The sequence below is a fragment of the Onychostoma macrolepis genome, chromosome 06, assembly GCF_012432095.1.
Source record: "Onychostoma macrolepis isolate SWU-2019 chromosome 06, ASM1243209v1, whole genome shotgun sequence".
NCBI classification, from domain to species: domain Eukaryota; kingdom Metazoa; phylum Chordata; class Actinopteri; order Cypriniformes; family Cyprinidae; genus Onychostoma; species Onychostoma macrolepis.
The window spans coordinates 27,594,073-27,609,899 of NC_081160.1; the positions used below are offsets into that span (position 1 = coordinate 27,594,073).

The 15,827-nt window shown below is 37.2% G+C and overlaps 1 protein-coding gene across 2 annotated transcripts; it reads left to right on the plus strand.

Moving 5' to 3' along the window:
• Positions 1-1,367: 1,367 nt before the first annotated feature.
• On the plus strand, positions 1,368-15,705 carry wnt2ba (wingless-type MMTV integration site family, member 2Ba). Of its 2 annotated transcripts, none has more exons than XM_058778936.1 (5): positions 1,368-1,732; positions 5,185-5,405; positions 6,846-7,123; positions 7,306-7,570; positions 8,342-15,705. In XM_058778936.1, exons 1-5 carry the CDS (start codon positions 1,614-1,616, stop codon positions 8,569-8,571), a joined length of 1,113 nt encoding a protein of 370 aa, XP_058634919.1. In that variant the 5' UTR covers positions 1,368-1,613; the 3' UTR covers positions 8,572-15,705. The 2 variants fall into 2 exon arrangements, with proteins under 2 accessions (XP_058634919.1, XP_058634920.1); XM_058778937.1 differs by lacking the exon at positions 1,368-1,732 and adding an exon at positions 2,803-3,990.
• Positions 15,706-15,827: the final 122 nt, after the last annotated feature.

The window sequence follows — 15,827 nt, forward strand, 5'->3', positions numbered from 1 at the left end:
TTGTACTCAAAGCACCAAATTTGAACTGCTCTAATACAAGATAAACAAATTTGTATGGTCCTGTCAAGCAGAAAAAAACATGAACATGATGAATAGGACATGTGGCCTTGCATGGTTAAACGACGTATAGCTGTTATCACTTAGGGTGTATTCACTTTTGTTGCCAGCTTTTTTTTACAATAATGGCTGTATGTTGAATTATTTTCAGAGGACAGTAAATCGTTACTGCTATACAAGCTGCACACTGACTACTCTAAAATATATCCAAGTTTCATTTATATAGTATTGTCCCTTGAGAAGATCTACTAAAATTGTTGCCGAAATGTGAGGGGTGTACTCACTTTTGTGAGATACTGTATATATATATATATATATATATATACACATTTATTTTAATATATATTTAGTATATACATTTAAGTGTCTATTTCCAAGACTTCAAATACATATTTATGTTCTTTCAATGAATAAATAAATGGCAAGCAAACAAAGTGGATTCTACACCAACTTATCTCCTAATGCGCCTATTTCCTCCTTTAATGATCTTTGGCAGGAAGCTAAAGGACAGAGTGTGAGTCAAAGTGACCAGAAACATTCTTTCTGGAGCTCTTTGTTGTTTACGTTGTATTACTGTGTGTAAAGCAGCCTCCATCTAATAACAGTGGTCAATTTTATGAGTAAGCTGGGGTGATTATGTACATCGACAATGTCACGTCCCAAAATATATGAGCAATGGCTACTATCTTTGTTTAGAAGGTATTCGTTGAGTTATATATAGACTAGCATACGCCAGTCTCTGGCATGTTGATACCTAAACAAACACTGGACGTCTGGTCTGATATTACATTATAATGAAGCATGTTAGCAGATACAGGCAGATAGATAGATAGATATACTTTTTGCCTCCATTTTAGCCTAGTATATATATCAGCTTTATCAATTAAAACCAATCAAACTATCAATGTTTTGCTTCAAAATTGTACTTGTGCTATCTGTCTTTAAAATAAATGAAACCTGGTTTGATATTTGTTATGAACGCAAAACTATTCAGACATCTTTAAACGTGTAATTAAGTGTCTAAATATTTCTCGGACAGTTAGCCACTGCATACGTACCACGGTACAGCACTATTACCTCACTAAAATAGACATTAAATTATATAAATATGTATTTATGTTAATGTAAGTAACAGTGTGTTGGGAAGCGAGGCTGTTATCTGTGACAGCATCTCGCGCTCCGCTCATTCATCTCGTCTCCTCGTGCCGATATCAGCCAATGAGCGCGAAGACTCTCCCACCAATCAGAGACCTGCCTCTGGATCTGATTCTGCGGGACAGATACTGTACCTCACTCACTGAACTATTAACGACCAGATTCAGATTCGACTTAAAGGAACTCAATTTGGATACGAAGGAATACTCAGTATTTTGTATGGATGTTTCTGTTTTCGTTCTGAGTAATTTGATCGATTCTGTCGAGGAAAGATACACTATTTTTATTATGAATATGATATAAAATATCTCAATAGCTGTTATGAACCTCTGATTTTTCTTTCTTTCTTTCGTTTTTTTTTTTTTGGATTTGGAAGCATTTACAAACTGACCGTGTAAATCATGCGAGAGTTTGATGGAGTTCCGTCACGCCGTGAACCGAGCGGCTCCGCTCACAGGATCTACCTGCCCTTCATCTTACTGCTGCTCATGTTCACTCCCAGTGTGGACTCGTCTTGGTGGTAGGTGTTTCTAAGTGTTTATTTAAAGTGGCACAAGAGCCACTCATTGGCACATCTTCATTTTCTTTCGGAAATCTAACGCTGTAAGGTACATGCAGACCTAAATAAAACAGAACTGTTCCCAATAACAAGTACGCACGTTGAATGTATGTCACAATCTGGGACAAATAATAACAATAAATAGAATAATCTAGAATCAAATAAAAACACTAAAAAAATATTTGTTTAATCTCAGGAATGGTTCCAAATTATGATGCAGGAAAGCAGAATTGAAATTAAAATGAATTGCAGTTCAGAGAAATTCTTAAGAATTTAGCAATTCTAGAAAAGCAACGTTTTTCGGGACAAAACCATTGTAAAGTGTTTAAATTTTATTTAGTTTATATAGTAGGCTTACATCATATTTAATACATTCACTTTTGTACAAGAGTGGGAAGCACGTATTTTTCCTTAATGCAGTAACAGGCTGAATTCAGTAAACTAATTTCAACTTCTGTCCATCACTATAGATCTTAAATTATGTGATTATGATCATCTTTTTTATGATCCACCTGCCAGAAAAAACTCACACATTTGATGACCTAAGTAGAGTACAAAATAAAAAAGCATTTCAGATTACAGTAGAGACATAATGGATTTAAAGTTTGGAAAAGAAAAAAAAACAAGCCTATGTCCAAATAATAACATTATAAGTAATTTTCAGAGAATATAAATATACATTTGAGAGTCTAAATTGACTTTAACATTATGGAAAAGGTATATAATGTGTGCTTGTGGTGCACACACACACACACACACACATATATATATATATATATATATAATTTATTTATATTATTATATTAAAACTATTATATAATTCAGTTCTCTTTAAATTGATTTTTTTTTTTTTTTTTCAGTCTAGACCAATTTGGTCCAGAGCATGATAACAAAAGGAAGAGCTAATTTACAGTTAGTGATATATGTATGTATGACACAAATGAAAAATACTAAAATAGCAAATAAATAGTAATAAATAGCAAAAAGCCAAGTACAATCACACTAATATAGGTGAAAAAAATCAGATAAAATTTCAGAAAAAATAAAAAATAGCTCTAGATGGCAGGTGATGGCAGAAATGCATATAGTACTGTGTTTAATCATTTCTCAGGGCAGTTGTTAGTAAAGACAGAGGAGTCTGATGTCTTAAAGTGACATTGATCAACACATTCCAGACTGTACTATGACAGGTCTTGGCTGGATCAGCAGACCTACTTGTGTGCTGAACGCACCAGATAAACACACTTGCTAGGGTGATAGAGATTTGAAGTGACTTATTTCTGAAGTTATTGCTTTTCATCTCCATTTCTTCACTGTATAACACCAGACACGATGACACAATGGCAGACTTTGCCTTTAAAAACGTCTCTAATTGCAGCATTCATAAGTTCCCCATCACGTCTCAGAGGTAGCAATATCAACATAGTCAGCGCACTGCCTAGTGCCCCACAGCTGAGTAAACAACATAATCTCAGTCCATGCTATTTTTTGATACTTTCAATTAAAATGAATGCTGGGTTTCTCTCACAATAGACAATAATACCGTATTTCATGAATGGGAAAAGAAGGGTTATCGTTTGTATCATCTATGTTGAAATAACTATACGGATGGCTCCTTTTGCCCTCCATAAGGCAGCGGGGATTCGACGGCGTGAGTCCGCAAGACAGCCGTGGCGGAGTGCCCAAAACCGTGTAAGCCAGTGGTGATAAATATCTCTCAGTTCCTACGGTAATTTATACAGTTATGGGGATTGTTGTCATCGTTGCAATCAATTCACGCGTAGGGCTTTTCTGGCTCACGTGCAGCGGCCTTTCCCAATCCCAGCCGCATACAGCTGATAAGTGTTCTGGAACAGAGTGGGAGAGCGAGATTGTGTTTCTGTGTGTCAAGGATCAACAGGGCAACCGTGCAAAGCCGGCAACAGCAGGCCCTCCCATGGATGCTATAGCAAGAGAAATAAGTCTTTCGCTGGGCTGTATGTTTGCACTATGTCAGTGTGTGTGTGTGTGTGTGTGTGAGAGAGAGAGAGAGAGAGCGATAGAGACAGCCATAAGAGGAGTGGAAATTGTTCAGTAGGTTTGTACGGAGTGCTGTCGCACAAACCCAGACACGACTGACTGGATAATGAGATCCGGGAAGGAGACAAGGGCGTGTGAGCACAGCGTAAACCTTGCCGAGGGTGTCTCTGTGGTGCGCTTGAACAGACAGGGTCCACCAGGTATTTGTCAGGCTGTTCAACAAAAAACCTGCAACATAATGACAAATATTAATGCAAGATTGTCAATTGTTGCTGCACTTTTAGAGTAGAGATTTGTCAACAGAGAACCATGGGATATGGGACAAATTGGTGTGTATCTAAATTATGGAGAAAGAAGTAGCTCTTAAAAGGATAGCTTGTCTCAGTATGAAAATTATGTCATCATTTACTCCCTTTCATAGTGTTCTAAGCCTGTCTGACTTTTTATTCATTTCTGGAACACAAAAACAACATTGGACCCCAATGACTTTCATTGCATGGAGAAAAAAAAACACTTTTTCAAAATATCTTCTTTTGTGTTTTACAGCAGAAAGGTAGTCACACAGGTTTTGAATGGCCTGAGTTTGTGATGACAGAATTTTCCAATGCAATATCATGGAAATTCGCAACTATTTTATGTTTCATAAATTTGTACAAACTGTTCGTTCACATGTTTTTGCTCCACTGACAGTGTAATGAAATGGGGTTGGGGTGGACCGTGGTCTAAAAATCGTACACTTCTGCATGAATCACATCATACAAATTCATATGAAATGGCCATCTTGTAAAATTTTTATGTTTTCTCATGAGATTGGGTTGGAAGTTTCATTTTTGGGTGAACTATGTATTTAAGACTCTGTGAAAAGACATTTTTAAGTTTTTGCAGACACGGTAAAGTATGATAGGGGTATCATTATTGCAAAAACTTAAATAAAGGGACATGAAATATTGATTTAAGTTGAAATTATTTTATTATGTGCGAAGAAACAGACTGAGACATGAAACTAGCACAGCTATAGGAAATCAATTGGCTGGGAAAACAGGCAATTATTCAGTTTAGTGGTCACTATGAAAAAATATTTGACCACAAAATGATTGACAAGTCAGAATCAAGCATTCCAGAAAACTGTGTATTAAAGTGTGGCTAACTTGAACTTTGAAGGTTCAGTCTATAAAAGAGATGGACCCAGAAGAGCAGGCTGACTGAAACAACAATCTTACCCAACTCTAAAGTGGGTTTCTCATGTTCAGTGAGATTGATTCAATAATTATGAATTAAATTGATTTATAATCACAACTGGGCAACTACTGCAATAGTAATGTATATTTGTACAATACATTTATTCATTTAGAAGATGCTAGGTCAACTAATGTGTCTAATGTTTGTTTCTGCAGGTACATTGGTGCGTTAGGTGCACGGGTCATATGTGACAACATTCCAGGGCTGGTGAACAAGCAGAGGCAGCTCTGCCAAAGACACCCAGATCTCATGCAATCCATGGGAGAAGGAGCCAAAGAGTGGATCCGAGAATGCCAGCACCAGTTCCGACACCATCGCTGGAACTGCAGCACGCTGGAGCGAGACCATACTGTGTTCGGCCGCGTCATGTTGCGCAGTCAGTGTTTGTGTTATACTTTATTCCTAACAATGGCTGAGATCAAAATCATACAGTAATAAGACATGGCGTGCATAAACCATGCAACCTTGTATCACGTATAAAAGCATCATATTCCATAAAGTATCAAGCTGAGATGCGAGTCTTACCAAACCTTGTATATCAGAACCACCCCGAAATCAAAAGAAAGACATGAAAAGCTAATTTTTCACAAGGAAAAAGGCAATTTAAGGACATTAAATAATATAAAACAAAATGTTATATTATTAAATACATATATAATATTATACAAACATTATATGAAATATATTATTTAAATTGTAAAATATTTTTACACTAGTAGTGGAATGGTAATATTGGTTGTTTATGCAATGTTTTAAATGTAAAAATGTTGCATTGAAGTAATTTTTAAATGGGAATCCAAAGTGAACTACAATTGAGAATAATGGAAATTACGAAAAATAAAAACACATCAAAACAATCAAACAAACAAAATCTTAAAAGTAAAAAAAAAAAGATGAGAATTTTGACCAAAAATGTCCTAAAATAGCCTTTTTTATTTCTGGGTAAACATAGACATGTTTTCACCCATGCATATTTGCCCATAAGGTTATGCTTTACTCAATCAGCTTGAGGTGTTGGCATATAACTGTACAGTAAATGGTGCATAACAGCTTTACTTGCTACAAGAACAAAATCTGTGTAAAGCATGAAGTCAAGACAACAATCCCATCAATATGTCTGTTGGATAGATGTCGGGAAAAAGGGCTTTAAAATCTCCACTTCCCAAGAATGAGCGAAAGGCTGACAGAGAGTGGATATTCTCCAAATACAAGTGGCTAGTCAGAGGGGGTTCTCTACAAGCTGATGTATAAACAGTAATAGGAGATGTAAATATTTGTGCAGATGACTCTGGCAGACAGACAAAGCTGCTCTTTTTGACATATCACCCTCTGTTCTGGCTCAGTGCGCGAGCTGGAGGAGGAAAATGAGCAAAATAGGGGTCATTTTGCGCTACTTTGGCAAAAAAACACACCTCAAGGCTATGAGTGCAATCGACCAAAGAAACTAAAGGTGAAGGAGTGTCAGCCTGAATCAGTCGAATGTCTGAAAGCTCTAGGGTGGCCTCCCGCACTTAGGCCAGCCAAGGGGCTTAAATCTAGGGATGATGTTAGAGAGCTGATATAACAAAAGCACAGTGGATTTAACACCATAGTAAGAGCCTTACGCCTCATCAACTTGCTTGGCTCTATTAAACTACTGAAAAGCGAAGTTTTTAAAGTTAAAACACTTTCTGTCGGCTGACACTAAAGTCAACATAAAATGCTGTGCGTAACCCAGAAATAATACACTAAACATCTTCTTTTTGAAGATTACAGTAGAACTGTACTGCATTTTTAACATGCTATGAAGAAAAATCTCTCACTTTTCTTGCATCAGGTAGCCGTGAAGCAGCATTCGTTTATGCAGTCTCCTCTGCCGGTGTGGTTTATGCCATCACCAGAGCGTGCAGTCAAGGAGAGCTAAAGATCTGTGGCTGCGACACCAACAGGAGAGGCCGGGCAAGCGATGAAGAAGGCGACTTTGACTGGGGCGGCTGTAGCGACAACATCAACTATGGTATCAAGTTTGCCAAAGCTTTTGTGGATGCCAGAGAGAGGATGGTCAAAGATGCCAGAGCGCTGATGAATCTGCACAACAACCGCTGTGGGAGAATGGTAAGGGCCAAGATGATCACATTTGATTGATTATCCTTGCAAAAAAAAAACCCAACAGGCAGGTTATGATCCTGAAGGGGTGTCCTAACATTAGAAAAGCTAATTATAAAAACTTGAGCTTGTCTTTTAATCTGGGCCATTGAGAGGTTCATAGGTCATGGGTTGAGTTCTGTTTTCTTTAGGCAGTAAAGCGTTTTATGAAGACTGAATGCAAGTGTCATGGAGTCAGTGGGTCATGTGCTCTCAGGACATGCTGGCTGGCTATGTCTGATTTCCGGCGAACGGGGGACTACTTGAGAAAGAAGTACAATACTGCTGTGGAGGTCACGATGAACCAGGATGGTTCAGGCTTCATGGTTGCTGACCGAGATTACAAGAGAACGACCAAAAATGATCTAGTATACATTGAGAACTCTCCAGACTATTGTCTGATGGACCGATCAGCAGGTAAGTAACAAAGAGCATGATAAATGTTTTTATACCATGCTTCCAAATGATAGTTGGGATATCAAAAAGTAATTGGGCATATTATAGTCATATAAGTCCCAAGATGGAAATAAGAAATTGTATTTTGCATTTTAAAGAATAAAAAACTTATGTAAGGACTATTTAGATTTTGCGTTGTTGTATTTCATGAAAATTAAACACATTTCTCTGTGTTCTAAAGTATTTATACATCGTAGTATTTGTTGCACTACCATTAATTGACGCCAATTTAGACAAAAATAATTGCCTTTAAGTATATATTTTTTGTAATACAGTAATAATTAAAATGATTACAATTATTATATATGAGAACAACCAGAATATTGAAATGACAAATAGAAAATTAAATATGATAAAGCACTCAGACACATTACAGTTATGACAACTACGCAAGAAAAATGTGCTTAATCATCATGAAAAAAATTGTTATAATAGCAAGTAAAATCTGTTTAATTTTATAAGCTTTTTAAATGTTTATTTTTATTAAAAATAAATAACATTTATATTTTATTATAATTTATTTGTTTCATTTTTGAGGTGAAAAACTATATGACCCAGACTTGAAAATACCCAGTTGCCCCATGGAAAAACTATAGCTACCATGTAATATTTTTCTAAAGAAAAAAAGTCTTGATCTGAATTAGTGAATGGCCTATTGACTCACAATGGAAAAATTGTACTAAATGGAAAATAATGAGCCTGATTTATTCCATTTCTGCATCTATATTTCAGGTTCTCTGGGTACAGCAGGACGGGTGTGTAACAAGTCTTCCAGAGCCATGGACGGCTGCGAGGTCATGTGTTGCGGCCGCGGATACGACACCACGCGTGTAAATCGTGTGAGCAAATGCGAGTGCAAGTTCAAATGGTGCTGCGCTGTGGAGTGCAGGGACTGTGAGGAAACTGTGGACGTCCACACCTGTAAACCACACAAGAAACCCGACTGGCTCGATTTAACCTGACTGCCATGACCATGACCAATCAGCAGCTACTGGTGCTTTTCTGTTCTCAGGTTTTTGAAGTGGGACACCGCATTGTGGAATGTGTAGTTTCTGACTATAACGCTCTGATCTCCACTTGCAGAACCCTGAACTTTACCCGCCTTCAATGAAGCAAGCGCAGAGATCACAGGCCAGTCTGGAGCACTGGTAGACGGTTGGTGTCATGGGAAATCATACAATGGGCATTGTCTGGTGTTTAATAGAATGAACTGTGATCAGGACACAATCCTTTCACTATTTTCAAACTGTAAACACCTTTTACTGATAATATCTGTGCCTTTTTAAATCGAATTATGTTTTTGGACAGCTTTGATAAATGCATCGATGGAGTTTTAGGGAAAGAACAATATACAGCATCAGTACAAGATTCCCAAAGAACATAGCAACAAATCGCATTTCACGCCAAGAACAATTACACTTCATGGTCCAAAATAATACTTTGAAGGGTGCTGTAAAAATGTTCAACAGTGAAAACTGTGCTTCCTTTTATTTACTTCATGGACCACAATTTTGATACACAACTTCCACACAAAAGAATTTGATCAATGATCAATTAATTAGGCGCTTTCGCACCGGAGGAACCTTTTCATAGTTCCTGGTTTTTGCCGTGTTCACACCACAGGAACTAGGAACGTTTTTGCTCTAGGAACTTGGGGAAAATAAATAGCTCCTACTTCAGAGTAAGGACTAAAACTGTTCTATAGGAACTACCAGTGATGTAGTACGCATACAAAACATTTTTAAAACCTTGAAAAATATTTACTCCACAGAACATGGAAAACAGCCATAACGGCATTTACCTGTTGTCTGCAGCGTTATGTTCTTTTCTCAGCTGTCATGGGAGATTTAGTCAGATTTTCATACTCAATTCATCACATAAATTGTGCATTTACATTCCATCCCCGTTATCACAATACCCTCCAGCTCCAATCACATCATCCTCCATTCACCGGTTGTCGATGTTTGTAAATTACCACGAATAAAGACGTCACTGTTGGTGCGAATGCAACCAGGAAAACGGCCCGAGGGAGAAATTGGTTCTCTAGAATCCACGATGCAGGCTAGATCCTAGAACTATGCGGCGCGAAAGTGCCTATTGTGACATCCCATTGTCATTGTATAATCAGAGAAATATATCTTTCATGTTATCTTTTTAATATCTAAGCACTTAAACATCCCTTTGAATATGAGCACTTTTTTTTTTGGTTTGGTAGAGTTTGGTTCCAAAAACTTGTCTACAATCAGTATCGCAATATTTTCCCTGATGGATTTTTCAGTGGAATTTTTCAGTGGAATAGATTCTGTGCAGTTTCTGAGAATAAAAAAGGTATAAATTTGCTACAAACAAGCTTGTTGATGCTCGTAATAGCCTAACAGTTACTCAAAAACAAACAAAAACAACAACTCTAAAGCTAAATGGCCTCTCTGAATGTTTTACTGCTTGCTTCATATATATGTCCTCATGTAAAACCCACACTAAATGTCAAATATCATTGCTAAAATAAGACAGCAGCTTACTGAGATTGAGCAGCAAAAATAGTCAGGTAAGCATGACTGGCATTCTTCGCCATTAATTTTGCTGCACTGAATGAAGCACCTTGGTTTGACAACATGGTTGTTTCTAAATTTGCTAAGATGGATGGGTGAACGAAGTGCTTGGGTTGTCACGATGGTCAGTAATGCATGTCCAAATTGGTGGCACCATTAATCAAAAGCAACCTGAAACTTTGTCAGGTAAAGACTGTGGAAGTTCATTTTGTCATTGTACAAATTGCAATTGACGAAAGAGGCCCAAAAGGAAAGCTATTGCTATACAAACAATCTATCTATATATATATATATGAACTTCCAAAGAATTTTCTAAATCATATGTTTGTACTGTATATTGATTATTAGAACTGAAGAAAAAAATGAAAATCACCCATAATCAAAATTTAGATGATCATTCTCACTATTTGATTTTAGCCATGTATTATGTTGCAGTTCCTAAAAAAAACCCTAACTTGTTTCGATTAATTCGCCAAAGCCAATGTTTACTCATTTTTGGCACTCGACGAGTGTTAATTTTGGCCCCTAGACACAAGCGATTCTGATCTCGAGCCACTCTAATTTGTGTCACGTTGTAAGACAGAGCTGCTTGTAGCTGTTTGACCGGATTTGATTTCGCCTCTGTAATTCTTATATCAAGATTGAAGTCTCAAAGGGCGCCAATAGCTCTCTATTGTTGCTTCATTTTCAGCAACTCATCCAAAGATACATTTTTCCAATTGTGGAATGTCAGAAATTTCCCACAGCTAGTCTGATTATGTTTTCCGTTGTTCAACAGTTCCACCTCACACCTCGTCTTTGCCAGAAAAACTTCTGTGTTGAGAAAGACTTGTGGAAAACATGTCAGAGTATGTTTACTTTTGAACATTGTAAAATTACCCCCTTGGCAGCGCGTAACCACTATGTGGTTAGTGTTGAAATTTATGTGTGTTCCTAAACAGAATCGGCTCACATTTTAATTAGCGCACTAATCCGTACAAGGACGTATTGATAGAGTCAAGGCGCTGAAAGCTAAAATAGCATTCAAAACTTTTGTTCTTTGGCGAAGACTTTGTGTATATTCGTTGAGTCACGTGATCATGTCCTCAGAGCCCAATATGTGTGTGGTCTTTACAACTGCATTCATTTTCAGTCAATTGTCCAAGATACAGATCTTGTTATGCTGAAAACAAACCAGCTGTTTCAAAAAACGTGAACAACTGGATTTTAAAATGTTAATATTGAGGTTAAAAATTCAATGAAGCATATAGGCAAAGAATAGGGTAGCAAATGAGTTTTTCAAACCCTATAACCTTAGATGTTACACTTTAGCGCATAACTGTTTGTGCTGCGGACCTGAATATTATGTTAAGGGATGTTAAGGGAATAATTTGCATACATTTTTAGAACAAATCCCTCTGTAAGAACCTTAAGACAGGAATATAGACAGGAATAAAACTTTTCGTTTACATGCATTTTTATGTATTGTGGTTTAAAAACAAGTGATTTCAAGCCATTGAAATGCAATCAGCAGCGAAAGAGAACTTACTTTGCTATATGTGCGCACTGTAAGAGAGACTGTTTCTGAGCGCTGTAAGAGAGGTGTGCATATGTGAAGACGGTGCTCAAAGTGCATATTTAAAGGAATTATTTTTGCTGCTTTATAGGCCTTGAATGGGTTAAATACACACACTTGTATGTGTCAAAATGCCCATCTTTGCAATTCTCCTCATAAACAGCAATTTAGGCTCTAAGTGAAACCAAACAACTGAGAAATAAAACACGTACAACAGCATTGGATCCGGGCAGTGACAGCTAAATCACTTTTGTAACTTTAATAAGAAGAATTTATATATAATATAAATATATATAATTTATACAGTGAAGAATATACAGAATTGTTATACATTTGATTACTTTATACAATGCATGTAGCATTTCTTATTTATTTGTTCTACTTTTTTGACTTTTTGCATGTAAAAACTTTCTTATTTAATTGCTAACTGTTTACTTTTTTAAATTTTGGCTGGAATAATTTTTTTTTTGTGGTTTCGACATTGGTGTCAATAATTATGAAATTTCTATCAAAAATTCTATCAAGATATCATAAATACCTTATTTAAAGCAAAACAACTATATTGTGATATATGTCATTACCGTGAAATAAAATTACTCATTGTGATATAAGATTTTGGTCATATCGCCCAACTCTATGGACTGTAATGGAAATCTACAGACGCAAATAGATAAAGTGCTATAAAAGAAACACTTAAAAGTGTGTTTTGTATGGTTTCTTTCCACAAGTCTGAAAGAATACTCCATGAAAATTCAGAAAGACTAATCTCAAAATTGACAGATGCATGAAAAAAAAGTATGACTTGCCTTAAATCATGAATGTGTCCAAGCGAGGTGTGCTATTACTTTTCTAAGCAATTTTAATTAAAATTTTTGCATGGCAAACGATACTGAATGTGACATTCACTGGATTTTGCATAAGCAAATATTATTTTAGTCTCGTATCCTCACAATTCTCTAAACCAGGGATAGGCATCGGCGGTCCTGGAGTGCCAATGTCCTGCAAAGTTTAGCTCCAACCCTGAAAAAAAACCTCACCTGCCTGTAGCCCTAGTAATTCTGAAGACCTTGATAAGCTTGTTCAGGTGTGTTTGATTAGGATTGGAGCTGAACTCTGCAGGACAGCGGCACTCCAGGACCGACGTTGCCTACCCCTGCTCTAAACCAAGTACTGGTTACTTTAACCCCACTTGAAAATACTTTTGCGTCCTTACGAATACTCTTGCTCCTACAGGAAAGCCGCATTGGGAACGATGTACTTCCCACTGCAGGCTTTGGCCCACAGATCCACAGCAAGTGTTTGGTCTTGAGGGCAGATTTATAGGGGAGATAACCGTTATATATATGTGACCTTTGGGGACGAGTGTGGCTTGGCTCGCAGAAGCGGGCGGTTGGAAGCGTTAGCACGCTTGCTGTCAGACGGAGCTTACAGGCCGGCGGCGTTGGATTAACACATAAAAACTCTTATCTTGTGAGTCAGCTGGCAAGAATGTAGCTCTTCCAAAACTTCCAAAACAGAGGCACAGCAGCACTACAGGGAGTAGAAACAGAGCTCTTTATTTTTGTTAAACACGTTGCGAGATGGAGATCTGTGAAGAGATATGAGAAACACCTTAGCAACTGCAAATATAGCAGCACTCTAGCAACCAGCCAGTGGTGCGTTTCCCAAAAGGAACTATGGTCGCAAGTTCCGTTGTTACCAATAGAGTTCAGTAGAACTAACGACCATAGTTAGCTAACGATGCTTTTGGAAAACGCACCCCAGAATAGCAAGCAACATTAGCAACATTTTAGCAAGATGTCAGGATGTTGTTATGCAGTTGCTAGATGACAGGCCTATCCATAGCGTCTACAATATTCTAGTCCCTAGACTTGATAAAACATAACTACATAACTTTACACTTCAGCAAATTGGCAACAAATTTGCACAATTTGAATTGTACAAAAATGTACGATATTTAGAAAAAAATAAAGATGCGACCCTATAACCTCATTCCGAACCCTAACAGTCAATGGAGCTTAAGCAGATCATGTGAAAACATACAGTTGAGTACGTACAAATTCATATGAATTTGCCAACAATTCGATAAAACATAAAATAGCTCGGATTTGCCATGCAACTGTGCTTAAGTATCTTTTTCGCTACTTTGTAGTTTTACTGAGAATTAAAAGTATTAACAACTTTTACTCTCTACTTGACTTCATTTTTGAATAAATATATGTACTCTTTACTCCAATACACTTGTGATGAGTAACATTTTACATGGTGCCTAACTATTTCTGCAACAGTGTATTTCTGCTACAAAAGAAGTGATATCGCCATCTATAGAGCATTGAAGGTATTACATTTTGTGCTTTGCCTTTACTCACCCAAACTTGTCAACAAGGCTACTTTATGTGAATGCGATTTTGCTGAATCACATGTATTTCATACAGTATATGAGATTTTTGAAAATACTGATTTACTTACGCCCTTTTTAAAGGGGTCATTGGATGCCCATTTTCCACAAGTTGATATGATTCTTTACAGCCTTAATTAAAAGTCTATAACACACTTTGGTTAAAATTTCTCAATGGCAGTGTAAAACAACACCCTTTTCACCTGGTCAAAAACGAGCTGTTCTCGTGAGACAGTAAACTTTAGCCGCATTTGTCGTGGAACTTGCTAACTAGCACATTATTAGGAAAGGCGATTTGCAAAAATTCATTGAAATGAACCTTATACTCACTGCTTCTGTAGGTGAAGCTGGATCACGAATGATTCGCATGAACATAGATGCATTTAGGTAGAACGTGGGGGCCCCTCAAAAACAAAAGAAATCCACTGCGTCTTCAGTGGCTCAGATGTCGAGAGTAAATGATGACTGCTATGTTCATTATTACATCCAACAACAAAACACCTCAGTCGCACTTGCGCACATATGCATTCTTCAAGTACTTGCGCATACCTATAGACTGAACTGAACACATAATACACACATGCACGATGACACCATTTTCACAAATTTGCATTTTTGTAGTTTAGACAGATAATGGTATCATTTTCAAAAAGTTGCACTTTCATTCCAGTTTTCAAAAGTTTGCGCTTTAAGGCCTCCAAAATGCAGTTGTCATGTAAATGAATGGTAACCGTTAAAACACAAATTTTTCATTTTTAATCAACAGTGTCGTGTAAACACCCCTTTAGTAAGAGAGGCATGATATGCTGTAATACAGACACAGCTTTAATTTAACACAGCAAAGACTTGCATAGGATCTCATGCGACAGTATCTGCTGCAAACACTATTTGCTTGGCTGTCACTAGCTTTTGTTACACTCGGAGGCTAAAGCCTGCAGTAAACTACCAACCTGAACAAATCCAGACCCCTGGAGAGCGCCAGTTAAGACACCCCCAAATGTACTTAATCCAGCTGTAGGCCACCAGCTCTGTCAAGGCCTACGATGATATCAAGCGAAACATGTCTTCATCCTTCACAGGCATTCGCCGTGTTGTTTTTCTGGGACATTAACCTCTTTAAGCAGTGTTTGTTTGTAAATATATCACAGAATAAACATTATAAACACTGGATAAACATCACCGGTCTTTTTGGCTCTTTTCTACTCTACATGCAGTACCTTATGGAGCTTCATACAGACCCTGCATGACCCCAGCTGACCGTTGTATGGACGACTGCCAAAGAAAGCAGGTGGTAGCGGGACCTTTGATGATCAGACACTATGCATTCGTCTCATATGTAGCTGTGAACATCCATGTCCATGCCAAATATGTTGAGAGGAATAGCTGCGCTTTAAAGACACTGGAGCAAAAACCTGGGAAAGAATTTTGAACAACACCGTGTAACTTCAGCTGCCTTACTTGGGCAATAACACACATGACTTTAAGAAACTATAAAACCAATGTTAAAAACACAACTACATGTATTTCTATTCTTGTTATTTTGCAGTAGAACTGTTTTCAATATTGATAATAAATGTTTCTTGAGCATATTATATCATCTGCATCAGCAGAATTATTTCTGAAGGACTGCATGACACTGAGAACTTAAGTAATGATAATGAAAATTCAGCTTTGGAATCACAGGAATAGATTAGTTTTTAAAATATAAACTAGTTA